Genomic DNA, 14,969 nt, shown 5'->3' with positions numbered 1-14,969 from the left:
AAGATTTGTTTGTGACACCTTTATTATTATCATCAATGAACATCACAGTACAAGTGAGCATATAGTACAGCACATTTACCTCTAAGAAGGCTTCCTCCTGGCTAAATAACTCTCCTCCCCCACCCAGCCACCCCCTTAAAAATGGCAGAGCCTTAGTGGGACATTTCCATGACACGACATTTTCAAAGTTCACTTCCTGTCCTCATCCAACTTTCTAAAGCATTCATTGCAACAACCATGACGACGACTTCATATGACAACCATCAGACGACTTTAAAAACAAATCACTTTGGCAACATTCAAAACAGTCAACCCGAGCAGAAAACATGCCTAGCTTGCACTTTTTGCAGTCCACAAATATGACATGACTTTTTAATTGGGTCTGTTTTTTTTTTTTTTTTTTTACCTTAAGCACTGGAGCTCTTGCTACCACAGGCTCTGATTCTAGCGCCTAAGCTTGCAGCATCCTCCAACACTGTGAGCGAGAAGTGAAGGCGTTTCAATGAGTACGTCAGCACTGCGCTTTCGACAGAATACACACCACCAGAGAACATTGGTCAGCATATTTTTTTTTTTTCTTCAGAAAATTGCCCTAACCTTCTGCAGCAGCTCTACGAGAATGCAGGAAAAATATGTAAAGGCCTATCGTAATATGCATAAACGCAATATTTCCTCATAACCAACAACTTTATACTTTTGAATCCAGTCATACGAGTCAATTTTCATCAGTTAAGCATGAATTCATGGACAAGGTCAGCATTACTTTGCATGGATGGAAAAGTGGTCAAATCGTCAAACAAGACAGTGGAACCTCCAAAGCCAAACTAATTGGCGTCGGTTCACTTACAAGTCGTTCTCCAAATGACAAAGACACAATTTGACAAGTCATTGAGCTCCAGCATCAAACCCTTTTAACCCGCCTGTTAAATTCCTTTGTCAGGAAATGGGTTCCTGTCACTTTGTTGCGATTGCGTGTTAATTGGTCAGGAGCAAAACTAACATCCTACTTAATCGATTCTAAATCATTGGCATACTTGAAAACAAAACACACTACCTAACATTTCCATTGTATTTCTTTCAGCTGTTGAATGAGGCCAATTAGATCCGGTAGAATTTACATAGTCAAATCACAGAAACAGGCATTGCAATAGGGAAAACAATTAGGGAAACAACCTAAACACGTCAATTGAAAATACGGCCGGCGGTAACAAAATGGTATCACGGGTGCCTTTCGACTTCCCACACCAACGCAAAGGCAAGAGAAACAGAGTTGTGAAGTCGGCGCTCTCTCACGGAACGTTCGCTTTTAAGGTTTGACATTTTCCATCCGATGCATATTCGTCCGCAAAATAATAATAAATCTTTGGGGGTTCCACTGTATTTCACTATTAGTTCCTTAGGCTTTGCTTACCTGAGTTACTGCAGCAGAACCTAAGGTGTAAGGTCTGGGGGTGAACACTGCAAAGATCAGATATACGTGTATATATGTATATATTGCACTATATATGCAGTCAATACGATTCCTCCTTTCTGATCTGGTCACGTCAAATCCAATACTTTTTCACAGTGCTCAATTTAAATCAATCGATATTCATGTGACAAGTCCGCAATTCAGTATGACATGCTCAAATATGACATTTGCAACACAACAGAAGGCTAAATGAGAACATGCTACGCTGTACATTTTGATCAGTGGCCGTGAGAGAAGGGGAAGGGCGGGCATTTCAAGAGAACAAGTCAACGACGACCGACAACCGAGCAAAAAAGTATCCAACGGTGAATCAACAGCACTGATGTGTTTGACGCAGCAAGTGCTACAATATGAATTCAACAGTCAAAGTCTACGCCTGGCTTCACAACAGTGCATACTTACCCAAAGACAAAAGAGAGGGCAAAATGGGACATAAATATCATCCATCATTTGCAAGCATCATTAGGCTGTCAGCTTGTGGTACTTACAGGATAGGAGGGCTCAACTTGGATGTGGACTGCGTTAGCCGCCCCATGCCCGAGCCAACAGAGCTCAAAGCTCGTAATGGAAAAGACACTAACAGCAGTGACAGAGCAAAAAAAATTTTTGACTTTTTTTGCATCGCTTTGATCATTTTGTACATGGGTGGGCAGGACGGAAAAAAAAAATCATACAATTTACCTGACTGTCCTGGAAGAAAAATAAGGGAACACTAATAAAAATAGGCAACATTTCTTTGCAATCACTTTCCGAGAGGGGATTAAAAGAAACAAAACTTGCTTACCACTTTTCTACACTCGCCTGTGGAGGAGGAAGTGTCTACACGTCAAGGCATAAAAACAAATCACATGGGCATACTAGCTCGACAACTTTAAACAACAACAACAACAATGCGCACAAGTCGTCTGGCTCAAGTCATCAAGAAAGAAAGCATGGCAGCAAACGGCAAGTGTCAAATCAACAAGCGTCTTGTAGACAGTTGGAGAGAAACAGGAGATCATCGCTTTGTGTCAACCCACAGGTGGCTCGCTAGTTAGTAGCTAACGTGACATTCGGCCGGCCGGCCGGCCGGACCGACCGGCCAGCCCTCTTCTCCTCACTAGGTGAGCCCCAACTTACCAACACAGGAGGTTTCAGTTTGTTTTATTGCAAAAAACACAACAGGCAAGAAGCATTGCTTTTCCTTTTAAAACCGAGATGATTTACATGGTAACGTCTACAATTCAAACATGACTTCTAACCACATTCAATGTAGAGATACAGGGCTGGAATGAGTTGAGTAGCCTCACTAAAAACAAAACATTTACAAGAAAAACACAAGTGTGTATATAAATGGAGGAGAGAGGATGTGCTCGTCAGGTCATTTGACATCTACGTGAAACACCAAGGAAATTTAAGATCTTCACCGAGGCGTCTGCATCCAAACATTTAACAAAGGATTTTGTGTTCAACAATGAAGCATTTACGTTATGTCCACTTCGCATTACTGGCCCTGTGCAGGAGAAATACATAGAAGATACAATGCATGTTAACAGCAGGAAAAAATACTGCAGACATCCTGTTCAGGGAGGAAGGTTTATTAGGTTAGAACGCTGCTGCTACTACTGCTGCTGCTGCTCACACCGGAACCCTGTAAAGCCTGTGGGAGCAAGGGGGGTTTAAAATCCCTACTGGACTATTCCGTGCACGCGGTTCTTCAAAAGGGGGAGACTGGGGGGTGTACCTGAGGGGCTTGTGGTGCCGCTCCCATGGTCTGTGGGTTCCCCGTGCCGTAGTAAGCTGCCTGCTGCCGGTAGTACTCGGCCCAAGCGGCGCTATAGTCCGGCTGCCCGCCGGGTTGGGTGGCGGGGGCCGCGGCGGCCGCCGGTGCTGCCGCCTGAGGGGCCGCTTGACCTGGAAGAAGCATGGGAGACTTAAGGCGCAACTAAACAAAATGGCACCACGGTTGTAAATTCAAACACAAAAAAAGACGAACTTTGTGACTTCTTTTGGAACTCAATTTAGGATGAAACGGTCCAAATGTACACGAGTTACGTTGTTGTTTGACAAACTCCAAACTTTTGGCCAATTTCTTTTTCACAAAAATAAAGGATGAAACTTTCATCAATTAAAAAAAAAATGTTACAAGCTACAGACAGGTGATAAGCAACATTTGACTGGTCCACATAAAAAGTACCCTGGCGAAATTCTTTCAACAATCGCTTATACATTCGTATCTGGGAACAACTTTCGTGTGGCCACAGCAATATTACAAGAAAGGTAGGTCTAACTGGAAATAGTCTCGAAGGGACTTAGAAATCACAGTGATCGTAATTCACCTTCAAATGAATAAGACTTATACTTGGTCGACTGAATAAATGGTTACGTCTAGCGTAGTCATGCTTTAAAGTCCCAATGATCGTTTATTTGTAAAAAGGGGAACGAACCCGCCACCCATGTCTCTGAGTGGGGGTCAGAAACCTTTTGCTTTTGTCTCGGGAGGCTGTGGAGCAACATCTCTACTGGAGAGTGCTGCGTGAGGAGAACAGCCACCCAACGTTCAACTTCTTTTTTTTTTGGGGCTGCACTCACCTTGTTTCTTATAATACTCCTCCCAGGCTTTAGTGTAGTCCTGAGGTTGTTGACTTTGTTGACCTGTGGAAAGAACGCGGCGTTTGTCAGTGTGTGGCGCAGTCGCTTATCGGCAGCAGGACTCAAGCAACATCCCACACGTAAAAACAGTTTGTCAAGCAATAAGACAATCATAGCACGTCCAAAACAACAAATATATCTTGGAAACAAACGACCGCTCTAAGGGCATGAAAGGGTGCTTCAGTCCAGGAGACATTGAGAGTGGTGCAGTCTAAACAGCACAGGCTGCTCAAGGTCAAACTGAGTGGAGGTGCGCTCAAAAAATACACTCCACGAGGGGCTGAAATACTGACACATGTCCAGACCTGGTGTTAAAAAAAGGCGTATTATTGACAGCCCAGTTGCTGTTTAGACTGACGTATGTTCAAATAGGTGTACACTGAGACTACGTTTATATACCCATTTTCTTGTAATAATCCTCCCAGGCCTTGGTGTAATCTGCCTGTCCACTCTGACCTGCAGCCTGTGGGTCACCTGTTAAAAAAAACGGTACTTGTAATTCGTCAATCATTCCGAGCAGGCCTTCCTCCTCCACGGGGCTGTCAACCTAAAGATGCTGGAGGACTCTATCCTGTCCTTGATTTCCCCCCCCCCAAAAAAAAAGAAGAAAAAAAAAAGAAGGGGGGATACGGGAGGGGGGAAACTTGTCTCCTGTCTACCAAAACCAGCTAAAGACTAATGACGTGACCCTAGTCACTCCACTTTCAAGCTGACGCCGCAGGGGTGAACATTACCTTGACCGTTGGACTGAGTGGTGCCTGGCGCACCACTGGACGGCGTCATGGGAGCCTGAGGTTGCTGGCCATACTGAGCGTAGTACGCTGCCCACGCTGCGGCATTAGCATCTGCAGCTGCTTTGTCTGAACCCATAGTGGGGAAAAAAAACAAAAAACTTTTAGATTGGATTGATCATCAAAAAAGCTCATGTTGCCACCAGATTCTTACTTGGATCAGGCTGTCCTTGCTGCCAGTGTGGGTAGCCGTTGCCCCACCCCTGAGGCTGGTATGGTGCTGGGGGGCCACTAATCAATGACAAGAATAAGCCATTTTAACAAAACGGTTGCACTTCAAAGCTTGCATCAAAACAAGTTGTGAACTTACTGTGGTCCCGGGGGTCCCTGATTGTACGGCCCGGGGTTGTACGGCCCCATCGGCGCACCGGGGGGTCCCGGGGGGCCTGGAGGACCATGTGGGCCTGGACCTCCGTGTGGACCAGGGGGCCCATGTGGGCCACCCATTGGCGTGACGGGTCCCTGAAATGTGAGGAATACACCATTCCTGCCCAATCTCTCAACAACAGTTGCCATTGGGGAGGGACAAAATCCATCCACCAAATGTTTAAAGTCTTGCAGTGGAGATTGGTCTTGAATCTGTGGAGGGAAAACTTAACTTCCCATCCCTTACTCACCCCAATCTTCTCCTCTACCAGCTGCCTGGCGTAGTCAATCTGCTGGGGCGATCCCCTGACAGTGAACATCTTAACATTGGGGTCAGAGGGAGGAGGAGGATTCCTCTGCAGCTCAATCCTGGCCCCTGACTGTTGGCTGATTCCTTTGATAGTCTCACCACCTGGAAGACAATTCATCAATGATTTGGGTCCAATCCGAGCACTCCAGAGTGGGTGATCTCACCTTTTCCGATGATTAAGCCAGTCTTCATGGTCGGGACGGTGAAGCTGAACTCCTGGAGCCCACCCGGAGGCCCCATGTTCCAATTTCCCTGCCCGCGTCCTCGGCCTCGTCCGCCGCCGCCGCCGTGGCCCGGAGGCCCGCCGGCCTGGACGCTCCTCAGCAAGTCTGAAATGATCTCTGCTGCATGCTGCGCTTGCTCAGGAGGACCCATGATCTGTGCTATCCTGTCTGGTGCGCTACCATCATCTAGAATGCAAGAGCATGGAGATTAGAAACTATGCTTTCATTTCACTCATTTTCTCTTCATGACATCCTTAGGTCTCAGAAAAATAGGTTTGGGTTATCCATCAGCTTGTCAGCGTGGTGCATGGGATTTAATCATTGACCAACATGACTAAAAAGGCATTCAAGGTGGTGGTGGTGGTGGCGTTAACCAACCTGGTTTAAACTGGATCCTGACCCCCGTGTCGCTCTGAATCTTTTTGATCATCTCTCCGCTTCTGCCGATCACAATTCCGACTGCAAACCGGGGAACCGGAACCTCGAGGAGGAAAGCGCACTATGGTGAGGTCACCGCTTGCTCGAAAAATCCTGTCCTTCTAGTGAAACGCTTGACTTACATCTAATGTCTCGCCGCCACTGCCGCCGCCGCCGCCGCCTCCAATTCTGGAGCCGTACTCGCCCCTTTGCTCTCTGAAGCCCTGATCTCTGATCAGCTCCATCACCATCTCTTTGGCTTGCTGTAGAATGTCAATTTTAGTCACAGGATTTGGGCAATTTGAAATGAAACAATAGCTAGATGTTGAATTTGATCGGCAACTAATACCGAGACCTCTACTCTTGAGCCAAATAACACACACGCACACAAAAAAAAAAAGATATACCTTTAACCTACCTGAACTTTAAAGGGTTCTCCTGAAATACGGAGAGGTTTGTCGGCGCCTGTGTTTTGGGGGCCGTCTTGAATCATGACCATCTTTACTCCGGCTCTTTCCTGCAACGCAACAAGTCAGCTTGCGAAGCATGTGAACTTTAGCTCGATCGGACAGTCAAAGCGCTCGCTCACCTGAAGACTCTTGATGGTCTCGCCTCCCTTGCCAATGACGAGGCCGGCTTTAGAGGCAGGGACCATAATCTCCTGAACCGTCATGCCCGGACCGTCGCTGTGGTGGAACGCCGGGGACGGTCGTCCCTTCTCAACGATCTCTGTGAGCAGCCTCTTTGCCGTCCTATTGGAAAGAAGACAACCAGGTCGCACGTTATTGCTGATGACGTCATAAACAAAACAATCTGATTTTTGCGGAATAAAAGTACTTACTGAATAGCGTCTGGTCCCCCCGTCAACGTCACAGACCTATCGGGCAAGCCTCCGCTGTCTGGAGGATAGAAAGCTCAATTTAACGCTGCAAGCAAAAACACGACCGCTTCTTCTGACTCGAAACTTAACTCACCAGGGGCGATCTGTATTTTGCATCCCGATTCTTGCTGCAGACGTGAGATTTGTTCGCCACCTCGGCCGATGACTGCACAAAAGGACAAAGCGTCAGTGTATTTCACTGCAGGAAGAGATTTTCACAGGCAAGTGAACTTACTGAATCCAACCATTCCATCGGGAACCTTGAATTCCTCCGATATTGATCTGAAGGTGGTGGGGGAATAGCACAATGCAATGTTTTATGTCATTCGATTCAGTGCTCCAAATACTTTAGAAACAGAAAATTCTACAGATTACCCCATCAACAAATCATATATATATATATATATATATATATATATATATATATATATAAAAACCAGTTATTTCTTTCTGCTAACTAAGCTCACCTTGGGGGGCCACCCATTGCTGCCATAGCAGAAAAGGCTGAAAAAGAACAAATAGTGATGAGCTACAACCAGAATACAAACACTTGCACGTGTAGATGACTCACCATCATTGGTTGCCACCTTCTTCGTCTCTGGTTGGTCTGTGGCGATGTGATAAAACAATCATTACAATTGTCTCAAGCCTATCTTTCACTCTAATTTACAGGAAATGACTGGGCAGCACTGAGCAGATGACATTTTCAGGGCAAATACAATTTTAAAATCTTCTGTGAACTTGAGTTCAAATAACACATCTGATAATAAAAATGTAACAGTAGTACAGCCCTTTAAGAATTCATTCAATATTATGGTATCAGGAACTCTATCAAATGACATGACCCAGGATGCACACACGGCTAATCAGACCATTTCTAATCCAGCTACCCCCCCATGACTATTTAGTACAAACACTAAAGGGGTCCATATGTGTGATCTGGAGTACTGGTCTCACATTTGAAAAATGTGTTGAAAGATTACAAATTCTATGTATTGTATACCCTTGTCTCAAAATGTGTTGAAAGATTAAAATTCTATGTATTGTATACTTTCCTTAGTTACAGTCAACATTTCCTCTGACATGCCTTTAATTTGCAGACCACCCCAAAAAAACATTGCTGTGATGGCTGTTGTGGACAATCTCAAGTTAGAACACTGTTAAGTACACTAAACATACCTTTACGTAGCAAATCATGCATTGGGATTAATGAGTGAAATTTGACCGAGTTAAAAACACATATGCTTGGTTAGTTCAGTTAAAAGCAAAAACATACACCAAGCAAGCAATGAATCACTAAAGTGGGATGGAATCGATTTAAGTCACTGACCGATATTCAGGTTAGGCATGGGAAAATACCCACCAGCGTCCTCCAGGGGCCTTTTCTGGCCTCCGTAGTTGAAATCGCTCGTCGGAGGGGCTGCAACGCCATCATTACTGATTTTCGCTGCGATCTGAAACACATACATTCTGTTTTGTTTTGTTTTTCCAAAAAAAAAAAAAAAAAAAGAGCAGAAAGAAATGTCACGTGTGTTCTTAGAATTTCGCTTTTATATCTCCAAGCGCGCGGCCTTTAGCTTGACTCGCCTCCGGAAGCGTGGACCAACAAAGGAATGCTTTTTATGCCCGTGTTAGCACGTTTTGACTTTCTTTTACGCGCATATTTGAACATATCCATCTTTACTATGTACTTACGAAGCCACATATGGACAACAAGTTCAGTGGTGTGACAGCAATTTCTCATTTTCGGTAACCGCCAGCCATTGTGGCGTCATGTTAGCATAAGTCATCTCGCGTTAGCGTAGCTCGAGGAGAGGCCAGGCCAGGAGCGCGAGAGAAAAGGCGAAAGAAAAAAGAAATACCACAATACCTAACATTCCCGAAGCGAAAGCAACACTATGCGCAAGTAGAAAGAACGCCGGGCTTTTTCTCACCTGTCGCGCTCGCTGAAGAGCGTCTTTATAAGCGTCATTCATTCCGCCGCCGCTGGATGGGGGAGCCACGCTGCTGTAGTCCGACATATCTTAGGCAGGCTATGTCTCTTTTCCTCGACGCGACAAGATGGCGGGTTGCATAGGCGGGAGGGTAACGAAAAGCATCTCGGGAAAACTTGTTTGTCTCGCGATAATTGGCGCGCGAGATTGTCACGCGGATGGACGGACACAGTGAAAGACTGACATTTACATTATTTTATATGACCTTACATTACAGATACTGAACACACATTAAACAACAATCATTTGCTTGTGGGCAAACATTAAACCACAATCATTTGCTTGTGGGCAAAAAAAAAAAAAGTCTCTTAGTTGTGCACGAGTCAGACCGTTCAATGATCTGAGCAAGAATGGCACTTTTTTTATTGCTTGGAACCCAGACAAATTTTGCGTCGTTATTTTTGCGCGACACACGCTTCAACGCCTCTACCAAACCTCATGTGCCCGTGGAAGGAAAGAGGTTTTCAAACATTCTGCATAAGGTTAAGTTCATGAGGGCGCATGGAATGGCTCGGACAAAGCTGGCACCCATTCCGTTGTAGTAGCCGCGCAGTCCGTGTCTTTCATATATCCCTTTGAGTCCGAGCAGGACCCCCGATGAGGTGGCTCGTGAGCCGAGGCAGACGGCTGCGAAATAAGAAAGCAGGTGATGAAATTGTCCCAAATCAAGTTGAAGAATACCGTGTCCTCGTCTGGGATCAAATTTGACAGTAGATACAGGAGGCGTCCCTCTACCTTGTGCCTGCTGCTGCGTTCTTATCACCGCCAGAGGGTAGCTGCTCATTTGTCCGCAAGCGAAGGCCACAAAACTGAAGAAGAAGAGCCTTGAGTCGCTGCTGTAGGCTGGATGGCTCTGGGCCCAGGTCATGATAGACTAGTGAATGAAGAATCGGTTGCCAAAGCCGTTTCCAGACAGGGCTTGCGAGTCCTATTTGAAGGACTCGATAACACATTACCTGATGGACCGCACACTCCACACCAGCGTACGGGATCATGCAAAGGACGCTGGGCTTAAATCCTCTGTAAAACGACGACAAGGACTCGTTCTGGTAGATAGAGCGGGCGCAAGACACCACGCCACGGTAGGCGCCCACACGCTGCAGGTTGAGGCGCACTTTCAACACCTGTTGGGACATAAAGAGGCTTGCAGTGCCACGTAGCTGCAGAAGGATCCTTTCCTATTTGTCGACGTTTTATACCTCCAGAGGGTAGAAGACCGCGTGAGCCACAGCGCCGGACACGCAACCCAAACCGAAGCGCTGCTGCACGCTCAGACTCTTTTCACTTCTTCCCCGCACGGATCCCTTCATCTGAATTCAGACCAAGAAAGGTTTACTAGAAACGAGCGGGGGGGGGGGGATGCTTCTGGGAGCTTGTGGACTGCGGTGTTGCCTTCAGGACGTAGACTGCTCACCTGCGCGTAGATGAGACACTGAAGTGTGGACTGCGGCGTTCCCTTCAGGACGTTGACAGCATTGCCTTGCCACATGGAACGGAGGCCGCCGACACGAAGCTCACGGAAGCCTCGAGAGAAGGCCTTGGATCCGTAAAACTACAAAGACGACCCAAATGAGAACAAAAAGGAGTTTCATACGCAATCCTTTTGGGCTCCACACCACACCACAGTCCTTATGTTAAACACACGCAAATGGAATGGAATCAGGTGCTGACCTGCAACTGAGTCTTGAGGCGGTCAATGGGGGCCGTCGCCGTCCGAGATACGGCATCAGCCAAACCGGCACCCAAAACAAATTTCCTCCATGCGCTGATGCCGGAACTCTCTTCTGGAAAGTCCATGGCCACCAGCGCTCGACTCTCGCCCACGTCAAATACCTCCGACGTTGACATGCATCAGTTACAATACTATGGAAGTACAATACCTCCGTCTGATTTTGGAGCCAGGTGGAGCCGAGGGCTCATTGGAGTCTCACCAGACTGTGTTTCCATGACGACACCAGCTCGCCGATGTCGTCTACCGGTTTGAGGATGACGTACTGCAGGAACTCCTCCCAGTCCACCGTCATGGAGCCGTCCGTGTCCATCCTGTCGTTGTCGGTGCACATAAGAGTGGCCCTTTGTAGCTATACCAGCTATGTGCTAGCTAGCTAGTTAGTTAGTGTGCCTAGTCGTTGCAGTAGAGAACGAGAGAATAGCCGCTAAAACAATCAAAGCAGAGTTGTTGTTATTTTGCAGACCCTCTGAGATATCATTGGCACCCCCGAGAAAAACATCCGCCAGTGGGTGAATTGAAATAGTACACTAGTTCGATGGTCGTTCAGGTGACATTGACTTGACAAAACATTGCATTTGTGTTCCACTTTGGAGGTTCCACTTTCCATCCAGTGTTGTGAAGGGAGCAAAAAAGGTCTTACATTTGGATGACTTTATTGGCATGGGCCTTTGAAATGACCACTCCTATCTCCTTAAACAAACAGACGATGTCCTCCTGGTCAATCTGCCCTGATCAGAAAAGACACGCAAAATAGCACAAGAAATATTTGTTGCTTGATGTATGGCAACAGCAGTCGTAAATACATCAAAGCTGCAACTTTGACGGGATTTAGGCTACCCAAGTCTCATTTGAACCTGCATCGATCGATCGGTCGGTCTTTTGGCGGAGGGGGTTCCTCATAGTTTTATTTCGAATTCTAAATTGCTATAGTATATAGTTTATTTAACCTGCTCAACATTTGGAGCATTTGCACCAAGGCAATTGTATTCTTGTTTGGACGTTTTCAACTTTTGCAGCGTTATGTGGTAGTTTTATTTGAACCTGGGTTAAGTTGGCAGCCGCCTGACGTTTTCCATGATGATGGAACGTTTCACGGTCTTTTGATGGACGACCGCTGCATTCGATGGTGCAGGTGTACCTGCGATGCTGTGGCCCGTGGGTGTATTTTCCATTTGATTTACTGCTGAAAAATGTTCCTCAAATTTCATTTCAATCATTGACACTCACCACTCTTGTTCTTGTCCAGGTGGTGTTCAAAGCAAATCTTCCATTTCCTCTCTCGGTCCATCATGTAGCTGAGAAACTCGTCGTAATCCAACCGGCCATTGTTGTCATTGTCGTAGGAGTTAATCACATTCTACGTGTACGTGTATGTGTGTGTACGTGCGAGAAGCACAGGTTAACGAACGGAGCTGAAGAAAATGAAGTCAGCATCATGCAAGCCGTAGAAGCTTTACCTGCACCTTAGCATCTGCCACCGAGATGCCGTGCGAGCTCATTTCACTGTGCAGCTCCGCCAACGAGATGAAACCATCCCGATTCCGGTCCAGTTTAACAAACAATCCTCGGAATTGAGCCATTTGGTGGTGATGGAGATGATGATGATCCGCACTGCGCTGCAGCCTCCTCGCACACGTGCTGACTCACTGAGTGATAGTAAATCACCGATACAATGCGCCACACTGACTTGTTGGTACAGCAGGTGGCGCTGTATAGTTGCAGCCGGTGGCCATTTGGCCCAGTCGGTCCGAAATATCATCATGTAAAGCATCTAAAAAAGAAGGAGGCAATTGTTATCATAAATATAGAAATCAACATTTAGATTCAGATCAACATTGCATCTGTATTTAGTAACCAATAAGGTCATGATGTTTATAAGAATGAGGCGTTCGTTTGTCATGACGTCATACGCAGATTGATTACCTCTCGGATGACGTGCAGCACCAGGATAGTGACGCCGAGGAATGATTCAATGATGTGCCTGAAACAGCGGCTGACTCCTTGCAGTCAAAAAGGAAACGCCCTTTCAAGATAATAGCTGTCAGAATTCCGAAGGGGAAGAGGGAGGGAGATGCGAGTCCGGTTATGATGATGTGCAACATCATGCAACCAGTGCAACATCATCGGCTGTCAAAGTTCACATGAATATACCTGGAAAGATCCTTTCCCATTCAAATCCACCTAAAAAATGAAGGAAGCTGGCACCTTAATCCGTACATGTCATGGACATCTGTAATTATCATCCATATCTTTCTCAGCTAATTAACAAAGTGAAACTATCCTGTCCAAAATGCCGGGGTCGAGCCGTTTTGGCTTGATTCCATTGGCAGAAAATGAGCACAAAGAAGTCGACGCTCTCACACTTTAGAAACCATTTCATGGGCTTGATGACCGCTTGACTCGGGAATGATGATGATTGTACTCTTTTAATGTTTCAATGATCGCAGTAGACACAAGCACACATCAATATTGACAAACTGGGACAGCGAGCATGGAACATTTTGGCATACGGAGGAGTTAGAAGGGGGGCGGTGTCTCGTCTGCTGCGGGGGTTACCGTTGCATCAATTTGGCAATCGTCGTCGCAGAAACCACCAGTTGCATTTAAAATGAACTGTGAGAAAGCAAACATCCGTAATGAGAGAGAGCAAGGACGTCTCCTTCGGTCTCGTTTTGCATGCACTTACTTGTTGGAGGATTTCTGTCACGTTAGCTCCCGGGGCAAATGTAACGACAGCTTTTATATGCGCGTACACTGTTGGGAAATGTGAAGAAAAGCATTGATATAAAGTCATTATTATTTCGTCTTTAGTTGTACACTGCTTGTGCTTTGGAACAGGAATTGACTCGAACATCCCGACATTTGGTCATAAATTCACAAAAATCAATAGTATTTGCTAGACATTCATTCACAAAGAAATGAGGAAAGTTCTTTGGAGCACAAAAGGCTACGGCCAAAATGACAACGTCAACATAATTCAAGTCATTTAACCCGGAAGTGTAATAACGAACGTCAAGCCACTGTGAGGTTCTGTGTTCCTTCCGACCGCTCGGAGCGCTTTCTCGCCGCACTTTAGTAATAGCAAGCATTTGTAGACGGCGATTTGCTGGCATCTAGTGGTGAAGCCACAGCTGGGGAACAAGTAGACTTGTGTGGGTGAGATACCACTTATAGGGATTTCATCAACAAACAACAAAACACAAAAACTATATTAGTTATAGCACCAGAAAAAGTATCTATAAGGGAAGCTCAAACACGCGTGCCCATTTGTTTCCAATCAAGATGATATAAAATCATTTTTTCTCTCTTGCGACAGGCATGTAGATGTGTTTGAGGCGTCCTTGTAGATCAATTTGTAAAATACGTTTACAGTAGGTATAAGAGGTTACCTGTGAGGTCCTCAACTGAAAAGTGAATCAGATCAAAATGTCATTATTTAAATAATAATACATTTTTGAAAGAACAGTATGGATTAGGAATTTGGTGGGAAAACAAAACATAGCTGTGTCAGTAAGATGTGTGGAAGCAATTGGACACTTGTGTGTTTGCATTTTTCTATTTCAGGTGCACCAAATGTAAAATATATACATAGGTGTGAGAAGTCATTCTTTCCATGACTCATTTCTGAATGTAGAGTTTTACGTTAGCTGTAAATCAGATATTAGGTGATTAAAAAGTTCAAACCACTGCTGTCAAATATACAGTAAGTGTGAGAGATTACCTGGGGGGGGGGGTAGCTGAAAATGATAAAGAAGAGAAAAACATTATTATTTCAACTATCAGTTCATTTCTGAATGGAGTATTCAGTTGTGTACATCAGGCATTCAGTGAGAAAAAAACCCTTCAAACCATTCCTTGTTATTATTATTTCAACTATTAGTTAATGTCTGAAAGGAGTACGACGTTATGTGTACATCAGGCATTAGGTCAGAAAAAAACCCTTCGAGCCATTCCTGTAAAAAGGGACAGTAGGTGTGATACGTTACCTGGGCTGTTGATAGCTGGAAAAAAAAAAAAAAAAAAAAAAAAAGAGAACAATTCTTATTATTTCAATTATTAGTTAATTTCTTAATGGAGTATTACGTTATGTGTACATAAGGTATTAGGTGAGGAAAAAAGACCCTTCAAACATTCCTGTAAAATTAGACAGTAG

At 45.3% G+C, this 14,969-nt stretch overlaps 2 protein-coding genes and 1 long non-coding RNA gene across 12 annotated transcripts; all 3 read right to left on the bottom strand.

Moving 5' to 3' along the window:
• Positions 1 to 4: 4 nt before the first annotated feature.
• Positions 5 to 9,182, bottom strand: fubp1 (far upstream element (FUSE) binding protein 1). 8 transcript variants are annotated; one of them, XM_037275220.1, is made up of 20 exons: positions 9,025 to 9,182; positions 8,421 to 8,544; positions 7,662 to 7,697; positions 7,558 to 7,594; positions 7,326 to 7,372; positions 7,185 to 7,256; positions 7,052 to 7,109; positions 6,800 to 6,962; positions 6,629 to 6,727; positions 6,354 to 6,473; positions 6,172 to 6,274; positions 5,734 to 5,979; positions 5,511 to 5,671; positions 5,204 to 5,355; positions 5,048 to 5,124; positions 4,837 to 4,968; positions 4,502 to 4,576; positions 4,043 to 4,105; positions 3,195 to 3,364; positions 5 to 3,110 (listed from the first exon to the last, which is right to left on the bottom strand). In XM_037275220.1, exons 1-20 carry the CDS (start codon positions 9,109 to 9,111, stop codon positions 3,051 to 3,053), a joined length of 2,082 nt encoding a protein of 693 aa, XP_037131115.1. In that variant the 5' UTR covers positions 9,112 to 9,182; the 3' UTR covers positions 5 to 3,050. The 8 variants fall into 8 exon arrangements, with proteins under 8 accessions (XP_037131115.1, XP_037131119.1, XP_037131116.1 ...); XM_037275224.1 differs by having other exon boundaries at positions 5 to 2,963; XM_037275221.1 differs by having other exon boundaries at positions 4,837 to 4,962.
• An 82-nt stretch (positions 9,183 to 9,264) lies between these two features.
• On the bottom strand, positions 9,265 to 12,852 carry slc25a24l (solute carrier family 25 member 24, like). Of its 2 annotated transcripts, none has more exons than XM_037275234.1 (11): positions 12,740 to 12,852; positions 12,280 to 12,587; positions 12,044 to 12,173; positions 11,457 to 11,544; positions 11,016 to 11,127; positions 10,756 to 10,917; positions 10,499 to 10,636; positions 10,284 to 10,394; positions 10,041 to 10,208; positions 9,820 to 9,958; positions 9,265 to 9,711 (listed from the first exon to the last, which is right to left on the bottom strand). In XM_037275234.1, the coding sequence occupies exons 2-11, from the start codon at positions 12,394 to 12,396 to the stop codon at positions 9,521 to 9,523; spliced, it is 1,356 nt and encodes a 451-aa protein (XP_037131129.1). In that variant the 5' UTR covers positions 12,397 to 12,587; positions 12,740 to 12,852; the 3' UTR covers positions 9,265 to 9,520. The 2 variants fall into 2 exon arrangements, with proteins under 2 accessions (XP_037131129.1, XP_037131128.1); XM_037275233.1 differs by having other exon boundaries at positions 12,274 to 12,587; positions 12,740 to 12,849.
• A 371-nt stretch (positions 12,853 to 13,223) lies between these two features.
• On the bottom strand, positions 13,224 to 14,654 carry LOC119137002. 2 transcript variants are annotated; one of them, XR_005100835.1, is made up of 3 exons: positions 14,206 to 14,654; positions 13,503 to 13,570; positions 13,224 to 13,429 (listed from the first exon to the last, which is right to left on the bottom strand). It is a non-coding gene; the product is annotated as an uncharacterized LOC119137002 (long non-coding RNA). The 2 variants fall into 2 exon arrangements; XR_005100834.1 differs by lacking the exon at positions 14,206 to 14,654 and having other exon boundaries at positions 13,503 to 13,935.
• Positions 14,655 to 14,969: the final 315 nt, after the last annotated feature.

Source organism: Syngnathus acus, chromosome 17 (genome assembly GCF_901709675.1).
Source record: "Syngnathus acus chromosome 17, fSynAcu1.2, whole genome shotgun sequence".
Lineage (NCBI taxonomy): Eukaryota > Metazoa > Chordata > Actinopteri > Syngnathiformes > Syngnathidae > Syngnathus > Syngnathus acus.
This window is presented reverse-complemented; position numbering and strand designations above follow the sequence as displayed.